The following is a 13,661-nucleotide window of genomic DNA, read 5'->3' as shown; positions in this document are numbered from 1 at the left end:
AACCAAAATGGCCGCCAAGGTGTGAGCATAGAGATAGAAGACTCATCTTTGTATCTGTGCCATTATGACGTCTGTGACAGTACATTTTCTTCTTCACGATTGGCTGATTCCTGCTGATGTCCCGGTTAGACCTGACTCCAACAGGGTGCAACCTTTCTTCTCTGAAAAAATAAATCCCCAATGTATTTACAGGGATGAGCCAAGAAAAGAGACACCACTGTCCAGCGTGATTCTACTATTTATTACACATATTACATTCTTAAATACAAATGATTCACTCAACAGTTCTTGCATAGAGATATTACAATACCAATTTAAAAAAAGAATTATGAAACAAACCAGTAACAAAAATAAATCTTTCCTTTTTCCATAATAAAGAACATCGTCATACTAACATCATACAAATAATAATTTTGAAAACACTTTGTACAGCAAAGAAAAGGAGAGAGAAAGAGAGAGAGAGTACAGCTGGGAATATGGGAGAGGGGCGCTGGTAGAAAAAGGGAATGTTTTTTGAAGTGCTGTTACACTAAGGATGGTGTACAATACATTTTCATTTACTCCCACACAAAGCAGTGATTTAATCCCACACAAAGCAGTGATTTACTCCCATACAAAGCAGTGAAAGCCATTGTTGTATAACCAAGTTCTGATGCACAAAGACAAGTAAAAATGACGTGTAGACTGCAGACACAAAGTAAATGTGAAGTGTGTTCTCTGTTTCAGTAGTTCTCTGTGAATGTTTTTACTAACTTACTGATGTGTCTCTGATCACAAACAGGAAACATGATGTGTCTCTGATCACAAACAGGAAACATGATGTGTCTCTGATCACAAACAGGAAACATGATGTGTCTCTGATCACAAACAGGAAACATGATGTGTCTCTGATCACAAACAGGAAACATGATGCGTCTCTGACAGGAAACCGTAAACAGGAAATACATCAACACTGGTGTGTGCATCATGATGTTTCAGGGAGCCGAATTAGGGACGTAACATCCAAAGTTCATGTGGTGGTCAGACAGCTGACATGGGAGTGGGCTTGAAGATGAGGATAGAGGGCACAGCAAACACCTGTCATACAGTACATCAAGATGCAGTGTATAGCTACCCACAACTGTAAAACAATCACAATGCCTGTCTTTCTGTCACTTTGAAATGTCCTAACAAATTGTAGTGCTGAATTATAACGAATGAAGAGATGAGGTGATGAATTATTTTGTAAATTTTACCTCCCTTTTTCTCTACAATTTTGATCTTGTCTCATCGCTGCATCTTCCCAACAGGCTCGGGAGGCGAAGGTTGAGTCATGATGCGTCCTCCGAAACATGACCCGCCTAACAGCGCTCCTTAACACCCGCCAGCTGAACCCGGAAGCCAGCCTGCAACAATGTGTTGGAGGATACACCTTCCAACTGGTGACCGGGGTCAGCCCGCAGGCACCCGGCCCGTCACAAGGAGTCGCTAGAGAGCGATGAGCCAAGTAAAGCTCCCCCAGCCAAACCCTCCCCTAACCCGGAAGATGCTGAGCCAATTGTTGCCCGTCCTACGGGACTCCCGGCCACGGCCGGATGTGGCACAGCCCGGGAATGAACCCGGGTCTGTAGTAACGCCTTAGACTGCAGCTCCACTCGGCAGGCCAGAATGAAGCTTCATTTTGACTCCGCTTTGATAAGCCGCCCCAAAAGAGAACTCTGTTCAAGTACACAGTGAATCTTGTTGTACGATAAAAAAAAATATTATATCACAATCAACATCTCAGTAATCAACTGGTAGCTAGCATTTACAGAGAAAACTTACATGAGACCATTTAGTTAAGTTGTTGTCTTGATGGTTTCACCCTGGAATACTGAAAGGTCTGAACACAGCGAGCTGCCAATGGAGGAAACACTAATCACAGTCCCAACTACTCTAAAACCTTTGATGTTGCTTGTTTCTTGCTGTGTTTCCTACAATAAAACAGGGTTTGATTCGGATCAACCACCGTTGTCTGTGCATTTTTGGTCTTTCATGCTGGTTTATTGGAACCAATCAGACACATGGATATTGGACAGTAAGCCTCAAGGGAGAGTGTGGTAAAGGTTTGATATACACAGAACATTATCACCAGGTTCCTCTTTTGGTCTCTTCCTAGTAGTTTCTACAAATCATTGAGATGTCGTGTGCAATGCATTCAACCTCCCTGCGTGTGTTTGTGCACAGCTAAGCTAGATGGGCCTGGAGGTCTGGGTTGTGTTCATCCAGGACCACTGTAGCAAAAGGTTTTAAAACGTCCATGCGGTACGTTCAGGTGGTAGCTTATTTCACTCATTTCACACATTAATTTCCTCCCTACTGAACATGACCCAGGAGTTTGTATTCCTTGGTATTTGCGAGTAGCAGGACAGGAGGCTGACACTTTCTAGCAAACTAATGCCGGGGCTGGGAATCGGGCCGTGTCGGTCAGTGGGGCAATGTATGTGACCTCTCAATAGTATGGTCACAGAGAGGGGGAGAGAGAAATAGAGAGGGAGAGAGAGAAAGAGAGAGAGAGGTGGAGGGAGAAATAGAGGGATTGAGAGAGAAATAGAGTAGTTGGGAAGTCTCACTCCATTGAGTCCCGTTAGAGGGCTGACCAGCGCTGACCAGCACTGCTAAGGGAACAGAATTCACTCTTCATTACCTCGATGACCCTGCTGTCAACGTGCCCTCCCATTGGCCAATGTCAGCCAAGTCAGTGGGCAGCTCTGAGGGGCTAGCGCTGGATGATGCTAACAGCTAACGGAGCAGATGTCTAGATGGCAATTGGCAAGGGGCTAGCAAAAACATGTCAACAGAGAGCTAATGTTTGTCTGTCTTCTCGCCAAGTGATGTGTGCGTTTCTGCACCTGCCGATTCTTAGACAGTTCAGGGTGAGGAAAGACAATGGTGATGATAATGGTAAAGAGAAGACTACAAATGAAAGTGAATCGCAATGCCTGGCTTGTGCTTACCAGTACCACATATATGACTGCACAACAATCCCACTGACCAAGTCCTTTCTGGGTGCTAATGCCATGCACAGACAGACAACAGTACATTCACAATTACTCACTCACCCTCCAAAAAAACCTTGAATCATAAGAAGAAGAATCCTCCCTCAACATAAAATACATTTCCCACATCCCACCTTGAGTAGAAGCATCTCGGCCTATTGAAATGAACTGTGGACATGAGCAGAATTCTGTTAGAAATGCGAGTGGCCGACAAAGTCTCTGTCTGTATGCTTTTGACTCTGGCTCTAGTTTTGTTGTTTGTCTGGTAGTTGCACTCTGTAGTTCTGTAGTGGGGTTGGCCAAGTACTCTCATAGACCAATGTCTAATTTCAAGCATGTTGAAGAACTCATAGGTTTGGTACTTTGATGGTGAGGTGCTGTTCAGGATCTGTGCGCTCTGAAATGAATTGTTCTCAGCAAAACATATAGGGAAAGGGAAGAGATTTTAGAAAAGAAATGAAGAAACCTGTACACATCATTTACGATATCCTTTGCAGTCTGTGCTTCGGTAGCTGTTTTGCTACTTGTCTTTCGCTTGTGTATATGGCATTCCACACTAGAACAGTATGTGTCCAAGCCAACGTTTGGTGAGTTTCAAGACTTTCCAGTTCAAGACCGAAGGGTTTACAAATTACATTTTTTACAAAAGTTTCAAAAGTGTCGCTGCGCAGCTGTGGAGGGGAACTCAGAGAGGAGACAGAGAGGAAACAGAGTGGAGACAGGCAGTAGACAGAGTGGAAACAGAGAGGAGACAGAGAGGAGGCAGAGAGGAAACAGGGAGAAGACAGAGAGAAGACAGAGAGGAAACAGAGAGGAGACAGAGAGGAGACAGAGAGGAAACAGGGAGGAGACAGGCAGTAGACAGAGAGGAAACAGAGAGGAGGCAGAGAGGAGGCAGAGAGTAAACAGAGAGGAAACAGAGAGGAGACAGAGGGGAAACAGGGAGGAGACAGAGAGAAGACAGAGAGGAAACAGAGAGGGCACAGAGAGGAAACAGAGAGGAGACAGAGAGGAAACAGAGAGGAGGCAGAGAGGAAACAGGGACGAGACAGAGAGGAAACAGGGAGGAGACAGAGAGGAGACCGAGAGGAGGCAGAGAGGAGACAGAGAGGAAACAGAGAGGAGACAGAGGGGAAACAGGGAGGAGACAGAGAGAAGACAGAGAGGAAACAGAGAGGGCTCAGAGAGGAAACAGAGAGGAGACAGAGAGGAAACAGAGAGGAGGCAGAGAGGAAACAGGGACGAGACAGAGAGGAAACAGGGAGGAGACAGAGAGGAGACCGAGAGGAGGCAGAGAGGAGACAGAGAGGAAACAGAGAGGAGGCAGACAGTAGACAGAGTGGAAACAGAGAGGAAACAGAGAGGAGACAGAGAGGAGACAGAGAGGAGGCAGAGAGGAGACAGAGAGGAAACAGAGAGGAGGCAGAGAGGAAACAGGGACGAGACAGAGAGGAGACAGAGAGAAAACAGAGAGGAGACAGAGAGGAGACAGAGAGGAAACAGAGAGGAGGCAGAGAGGAGACAGAGAGGAGACAGAGAGGAAACAGAGAGGAGGCAGAGAGGAGGCAGAGAATAGGAGTATGAATATTATAGTTCAATGTGGTCATCAGTTGTCTGACCAGGGACTGGGTCAATGTCTTCGGGTTGACCTTTGACTCCTTACAAGATGAGTTTGACTGGGTTGGCTTTGCAAAGTAGCCTTGTCCTGTGGTTGTTTGCAGTTGTCCAAACTATAAGATAACCTTTGAAAGAGCAACAGAAAATGGGACGCCAACTCTTTTCCTCTTTACACGACACAAGCGTCAGTCGGTATTGTGTTACTGTCTCCAGGCAGAATCCCAATCTGGCAGTATCACATTTCCAGGACTCGGGTGAGGCAGAGCTGCTTTGGGAACAACATAAGACCAGACTGTCTGTTTGTCTGTCTGTACACAAACACCATGATTACGTGCCCAATGCAGCCCCACAGACACTGTCCGTTTGTCTGTCTGTACACAAACACCATGATTACGTGCCCAATGCAGCCCCACAGACACGGTCCGTTTGTCTTGCTCTCCCATGTCTTCAAGGCTGATCCGATCCTTGATCTGATGTAACCAAGCTTTTGATTGAACTCTCTCTCTCAGTACCCTTTTCAACACAACAGAGACAGGCGTGATGTTCACCTCCATCTTCACCTCTCCTCTTCTCGCTCTCCTCTTCTCCCTCCACCTCCTCAGATATGCCTTTTCATGTGTAGCGCCAAGTGGTCCGATCGTGAGAAACATCTGCAGAACGGACAGAAATGATCGTCGTTAGCTTGTTGCCATGGTAGGAGGAACTATTGTTGAGTCAACAGTCTAACTGCTGCTGTTAGCTAGTCGCTAGTGCGTCAAGGCAATTCTAATGCACATGCAATTAAACATGTATGATTCATTCATAATCAACATTTCAATCAACATTTTCAACAGGGCCGGTAATGACTGCAGCTGCATTATGAATAGGAATGGAAGCTGTAGATGATCCGTTGATGCACTGGTGGGAAAGCAACACAAACAGCGTTTGTTCTACCATTAAGGCACAATTAGTTGAGCTCTCTGCATGTAGAAGAAATGCACACAAACAACATTACAACTAAATTAGTAGAACATATTGAAATTGGACTCATATTTGTTCGAGACCAAAATCAACAGAGTAAAACATGAAATCACATTATGTACCAAATATGAATATTTTATTTGATCATATTCATAACTTTTTATTTTTTACTTTCCTCATTTCTACAAATAAAGACATATTTATGTCTGACTCATACGTCTGGATGAATGGAGATGTTGGACACACACAGGTCCCTGACTGACTCATACGTCTGATGAATGGAGATGTTGGACACACACAGGTCCCTGTCTGACTCATACGTCTGGATGAATGGAGATGTTGGACACACACAGGTCCCTGACTGACTCATACGTCTGGATGAATGGAGATGTTGGACACACACAGGTCCCTGACTGACTCATACGTCTGGATGAATGGAGATGTTGGACACACACAGGTCTCTCTCTGACTCATACGTCTGGATGAATGGAGATGTTGGACACACACAGGTCTCTCTCTGACTCATACGTCTGGATGAATGGAGATGTTGGACACACACAGGTCCCTGTCTGACTCATACGTCTGGATGAATGGAGATGTTGGACACATACAGGACAGGGAGGTGAGGTGACGCACAGATGAGGTGTTGTTGTGAACATACTGTATTACTGTACAGCTAAGACAAGATGAGGTAAACACTGGTGCCCCAAACTCCTCACACGTTGTCATGGTAATATAGTCTTCTATAAAAAAATATATAACCTGAGGGTTCTGAACAGTTGTCATGGTAATATAGGCTCCTATAGACAACAATATAACCTGGGGGTTCTGAACAGTTGTCGTGGTAATATAGTCTCCTATAGACAACAGTATAACCTGAGGGATCTGAACAGTTGTCATGGTAATATAGGCTCCTATAGACAACAGTATAACCTGAGGGTTCTGAACAGTTGTCATGGTAATATAGGCTCCTATAGACAACAGTATAACCTGAGGGTTCTGAACAGTTGTCATGGTAATATAGGCTCCTATAGAAAGAAATATAACCTGAGGGTTCTGAACAGTTGTCATGGTAATATAGGCTCCTATAGAAAGAAATATAACCTGAGGGTTCTGAACAGTTGTCATGGTAATATAGGCTCCTATAGACAACAGTATATCCTGAGGGTTCTGAACAGTTGTCATGGTAATATAGGCTCCTATAGACAACCATATAACCTGAGGTTTCTGAACAGTTGTCATGGTAATATAGTCTTCTATAGACAACAGTATAACCTGAGGGTTCTGAACAGTTGTCATGGTAATCAATTCTCCTATTGAAAAAAGTATAACATGAGGTTTCTGAACAGTTGTCATGGTAATATAGTCTCCTATAGAAAAAAGTATAACCTGAGGGATCTGAACAGTTGTCATGGTAATATAGGCTCCTATAGACAACCATATAACCTGAGGTTTCTGAACAGTTGTCATGGTAATATAGTCTTCTATAGACAACAGTATAACCTGAGGGTTCTGAACAGTTGTCATGGTAATATAGGCTCCTATAGACAACAGTATAACCTGAGGTTTCTGAACAGTTGTCATGGTAATATAGGCTCCTATAGACAACAGCATAACCTGAGAGATCTGAACAGTTGTCGTGGTAATATAGGCTCCTATAGAAAAAAGTATAACATGAGGGCTCTGAACAGCTGTCGTGGTAATATAGGCTCCTATAGACAACAGTATAACCTGAGGGTTCTGAACAGTTGTCATGGTAATATAGTCTCCTATAGAAAAAAGTATAACCTGAGGTTTCTGAACAGTTGTCATGGTAATATAGGCTCCTATAGACAACAATATAACCTGAGGGTTCTGAACAGTTGTCATGGTAATATAGGCTCCTATAGACAACAGTATAACCTGAGGGTTCTGAACAGTTGTCATGGTAATATAGGCTCCTATAGACAACAGTATAACCTGAGGGTTCTGAACAGTTGTCATGGTAATATAGGCTCCTATAGACAACAGTATAACCTGAGGGTTCTGAACAGTTGTCATGGTAATATAGTCTCCTATAGAAAAAAGTATAACCTGAGGTTTCTGAACAGTTGTCATGGTAATATAGGCTCCTATAGACAACAATATAACCTGAGGGTTCTGAACAGTTGTCATGGTAATATAGGCTCCTATAGACAACAGTATAACCTGAGGTTTCTGAACAGTTGTCATGGTAATATAGTCTTCTATAGACAACAGTATAACCTGAGGTTTCTGAACAGTTGTCATGGTAATATAGGCTCCTATAGACAACAGTATAACCTGAGGTTTCTGAACAGTTGTCATGGTAATATAGGCTCCTATAGACAACAGTATAATCTGAGGGTTCTGAACAGTTGTCATGGTAATATAGGCTCCTATAGACAACAGTATAACCTGAGGTTTCTGAACAGTTGTCATGGTAATATAGTCTTCTATAGACAACAGTATAACCTGAGGTTTCTGAACAGTTGTCATGGTAATATAGGCTCCTATAGACAACAGTATAACCTGAGGTTTCTGAACAGTTGTCATGGTAATATAGGCTCCTATAGACAACAGTATAACCTGAGGTTTCTGAACAGTTGTCATGGTAATATAGGCTCCTATAGACAACAGTATAACCTGAGGTTTCTGAACAGTTGTCATGGTAATATAGGCTCCTATAGACAACAGTATAACCTGAGGTTTCTGAACAGTTGTCATGGTAATATAGGCTTCTATAGACAACAGTATAACCTGAGGTTTCTGAACAGTTGGACAGTGCATCTGTGTTTGTGTTTTTACTCAGCTTCTGTTATTTTTCTACATTTCTGTGTGTCTTTACATTTCTTAAGGACTGGAAGACTAGCCCTTGGTGGGCTAAAATACATCCTTATAAAAACGAATCAAACAGTTGGGTGCAGAATGCAAACACATTGGAATCTAGACGGGACCCTGCAATGAATTTCTCAGTAAAGTTCATTTTTGTAGGCTTTTTTGTAGGCCTCTTTTAAGGCATTCAAGTCCTCCCAACATGACATGTGCCTTTCTGATCTTTATGGTCCGGACTTAACATGAGTACTATATGCCCTGTACTAGTGTTGCTTACTCGGGCTGGCTGCATCAGTCTGTTAAGTCCTGTAACTGCCTTGCCAAACACTGAGCCTTGAGTCATGCCTCGCCTTCAGAGTCGATACACTTAACAGGCTTGTGTTGCTGCGTGTGTGTGTGTGTGTGTGTGTGTGTGTGTGTGTGTGTGTGTGTGTGTGTGTACGTGTGTGTGTGTGTGTGATGCGATTGTGTTTGACATACCTGTCACAGTGGTCACACTTAAAAGGCTTTGCGCCCGTGTGTTTGCGGTAGTGTCTCGTCAGCTCATCGCTCCGGGCGAACCGCCACTCACAGCCCTCCCATGAGCACTTGTAGGGCTTCTCACCTGAGGACAGAAACAAACACTCCTGTTTATTACTCATCCACCAATCACACGCATGTTTAACACTTATCCACCAATCATACGGATGGTTATAGGAAGCATCCACCAATCCCACCCCCCCATCTCACGTATTAGAGGCTGATTATTACCCCGTGGGTAAACTGAACCGTTAGAGTTTATGATAAACAGGACCGAGGTTGTACAGAACAGCTGCATGGCCACATAAAATCACACATTAACATTGGGCTCAGTCAACTAGATGGAGGGTATATTCCCACCGTACTGTGTTTCACGTGCAGCTAAGTTGATAGGAGACTTCCATTTAGGAGGCGGTGTGTGTGTCTGTAGCAGCAGACTGGCCATCTGGCATTTAGGGCAAATGCCAGAAGGGCTGGTCCATTTTTTGCCCATTGGGCCTGTCTGACTTGCGCAAAATTATAATTTGTCAAATAATGGGCGTCTTAAGGAAAACATGAGTCGCTATGTTAGAAACGCCATGGCTGATTCTGGTTCCAGTCTGCCCCTGTGTGTGTGTGTGTGTGTGTGTGTGTGTGTGTGTGTGTGTGTGTGTGTGTGTGTGTGTGTGTGTGTGTGTGTGTGTGTGTGTGTGTGTGTGTGTGTGTGTGTGTGTGTGTGTGTGTGTGGGAGTGAGAGAGACATGTTAGGTGTGTGTGTAGTGTGTTTTCATGGATGCGGAGGGGTTCCCAGTGGTCTCTTATCCTGCTGAACGGGCAGAAACGAAAAGGAGGAGAAGAGGATGAGGAGAGGGGCAGAGATACTGGTGGGAGGTGTGTGTATGTGCATGTGTGTAGTAATTAGGCCAGTGGTGTTGCTTAATGGGAGTTACTCTATATTTACAATCTGCCAGCTGCCTCCCTCTCTAAGGAGATGTCACACACATCCACCAATCATCCCAACTAGACCGCATAACACAGACATCAGACTAAATACAGTCTCATAGAGACCTCAGACTAAATACAGTCTCATAAAGACCTCAGACTAAATACAGTCTCATAAAGACTCCAGACTAAATACAGTCTCATAGAGACGCCAGACTAAATACAGTCTCAGAGATCTCAGACTAAATACAGTCTCATAGAGACGCCAGACTAAATACAGTCTCATAAAGACGCCAGACTAAATACAGTCTCATAGAGACGCCAGACTAAATACAGTCTCATAGAGACCTCAGACTAAATACAGTCTCATAGAGACCTCAGACTAAATACAGTCTCATAGAGACCTCAGACTAAATACAGTCTCATAGAGACGCCAGACTAAATACATTCTCATAGAGACCTCAGACTAAATACAGTCTCATAGAGACGCCAGACTAAATACAGTCTCATAGAGACCTCAGACTAAATACAGTCTCATAGAGACGCCAGACTAAATACAGTCTCACAGACATCAGACTAAATACAGTCTCATAGAGACGTCAGACTAAATACAGTCTCATAAAGACGCCAGACTAAATACAGTCTCATAAAGACACCAGATTAAATACAGTCTCAGAGACATCAAACTAAATACAGTCTCATAGAGACGCCAGACTAAATACAGTCTCATAGAGACCTCAGACTAAATACAGTCTCATAGAGACGCCAGACTAAATACAGTCTCATAGAGACGCCAGACTAAATACAGTCTCATAGAGACGCCAGACTAAATACAGTCTCACAAAGACCTCAGAATAAATACAGTCTCATAGAGACGCCAGACTAAATACAGTCTCATAAAGACACCAGACTAAATGCAGTCTCAGAGACCTCAGACTAAATACAGTCTCATAAAGACCTCAGACTAAATACAGTCTCATAAAGACGCCAGACTAAATACAGTCTCATAAAGACGCCAGACTAAATACAGTCTCATAGAGATCTCAGACTAAATACAGTCTCATAGAGACGCCAGACTAAATACAGTCTCATAGAGACCTCAGACTAAATACAGTCTCATAAAGACCTCAGACTAAATACAGTCTCATAGAGACACCAGACTAAATACAGTCTCATAGAGACCCCGGACTAAATACAGTCTAATAGAGACCTCAGACTAAATACAGTCTCAGAGACCTCAGACTAAATACAGTCTCATAGAGACGCCAGACTAAATACAGTCTCATAAAGACCTCAGACTAAATACAGTCTCATAGATACTATAATATAACCTGTATAATATGTATATACTATAATATAACCTGTATAATATCATCTATATACTCTATTATAACTTATATAATATAATCTATATGCTATAATATAACATATTATATAATCTATATAATATAATCTATATACTATAATATAACTTGTATAATATAACCTTTATAATAAAATATATATATATATATACTATAGTATAACTTATACAATATAACCTGTATAACATAATATCATCTATATACTATAATACACTGCTCAAAAAAATAAAGGGAACACTTAAACAACACAATGTAACTCCAAGTCAATCACACTTCTGTGAAATCAAACTGTCCACTTAGGAAGCAACACTGATTGACAATAAATTTCACATGCTGTTGTGCAAATGGAATAGACAAAAGGTGGAAATTATAGGCAATTAGTAAGACACCCCCAAAAAAGGAATGGTTCTGCAGGTGGTGACCACACACCACTTCTCAGTTCCTATGCTTCCTGGCTGATGTTTTGGTCACTTTTGAATGCTGGCGGTGCTCTCACTCTAGTGGTAGCATGAGACGGAGTCTACAACCCACACAAGTGGCTCAGGTAGTGCAGTTCATCCAGGATGGCACATCAATGCGAGCTGTGGCAAGAAGGTTTACTGTGTCTGTCAGCGTAGTGTCCAGAGCATGGAGGCGCTACCAGGAGACAGGCCAGTACATCAGGAGATGTGGAGGAGGCCGTAGGAGGGCAACAACCCAGCAGCAGGACCGCTACCTCCGCCTTTGTGCAAGGAGGTGCACTGCCAGCGCCCTGCAAAATGACCTCCAGCAGGCCACAAATGTGCATGTGTCAGCATGTGGTCTCACAAGGGGTCTGGGGATCTCATCTCGGTACCTATAATTTCCCCCTTTTGTCTATTCCATTTGCACAACAGCATGTGAAATTTACTGTCAATCAGTGTTGCTTCCTAAGTGGACAGTTTGATTTCACAGAAGTGTGATTGACTTGGAGTTACATTGTGTTGTTTAAGTGTTCCCTTTATTTTTTTGAGCAGTGTATAACTTATAATACAACCTGTATAATATAATATTATCTATATACTATAATATAACTTATAATATAACCTATATAATATAATATACTATAATTTATATAATATCATCTGTATACTATAATATAACCTATATAATATCATGTATATACTATAATTTAACTTATATAATATAACCTTTATAATATCATCTATATACTATAATATAACCTATATAATATCATCTATATACTATAATATAACTTATATAATATATCCTATATAATATCATCTATATACTATAATATAACTTACATAATATAACCTATATAATATATATACTATAATATAACCCATATAATATATATATGATAATATAACTTATATAATATAACCTATATAATATCATCTATATACTATAATATAACTTATATAATATAACCTACATAATACCATCTATATACTATAATATAACCTATATAATATCTATATACTATAATATAACTTATATAATATAACCTATATAATATAACCTACATAATATCATCTATATACTATAATATAACCTATATAATATATATACTATAATATAACTTATATAATATAACCAACATAATATCATCTATATACTATAATATAACCCATATAAAATATATATTATAATATAACTTATATAATATAACCTATATAATATCATCTATATACTATAATATAACTTATATAATATAACCTATATAATATATATACTATAATATAACTTATATAATATATATACTATAATATAACTTATATTATATAACCTACATAATATATCTATATACTATAATATAACCTATTTAATATATATACTATAATATAACTTATATAATATAACCTATATAATATATATACTATAATATAACCTACATAATATCATCTATATACTATAATATAACCTATATAATATAATATATATACTATAATATAATTTATATAATATATATACTATAATATAACCTATATAATATATATATATACTATAATATAACCTATATAATATATATACTATAATATAACTTATATAATATAACCTATATAATATCATATATATACTATAATATAACCTATATAATATATATACTATAATATAACTATATAATATATTATATACTATAATATAACTATATAATATATATACTATAATATAACTTATATAATATAACCTACATAATATATATACTATAATATAACTTATATAATATATATACTATAATATAACTTATATTATATAACCTACATAATATCATCTATATACTATAATATAACCTATTTAATATATATACTATAATATAACTTATATAATATAACCTATATAATATATATACTATAATATAACCTACATAATATCATCTATATACTATAATATAACCTATATAATATAATATATATACTATAATATAATTTATATAATATTTATATAC

At 39.9% G+C, this 13,661-nt stretch overlaps 1 protein-coding gene across 1 annotated transcript in view; it reads right to left on the bottom strand.

Moving 5' to 3' along the window:
- Nucleotides 1–222: 222 nt before the first annotated feature.
- Nucleotides 223–13,661, bottom strand: part of LOC129859953 (Krueppel-like factor 7) — a 73,387-nt gene continuing 59,948 nt past the window's right edge. The window contains exons 3-4 of the mRNA XM_055930228.1: nucleotides 8,907–9,030; nucleotides 223–5,284 (exon numbers count right to left, since the gene is read on the bottom strand). Of these exons, the coding sequence (XP_055786203.1) occupies nucleotides 5,233–5,284; nucleotides 8,907–9,030 (176 nt within the window). The 3' untranslated portion in view covers nucleotides 223–5,232. The remainder of the gene's footprint in view (nucleotides 5,285–8,906; nucleotides 9,031–13,661) is intronic.

This window comes from Salvelinus fontinalis, chromosome 7 (assembly GCF_029448725.1).
Source record: "Salvelinus fontinalis isolate EN_2023a chromosome 7, ASM2944872v1, whole genome shotgun sequence".
NCBI classification, from domain to species: Eukaryota; Metazoa; Chordata; class Actinopteri; order Salmoniformes; family Salmonidae; genus Salvelinus; species Salvelinus fontinalis.
This window is presented reverse-complemented; position numbering and strand designations above follow the sequence as displayed.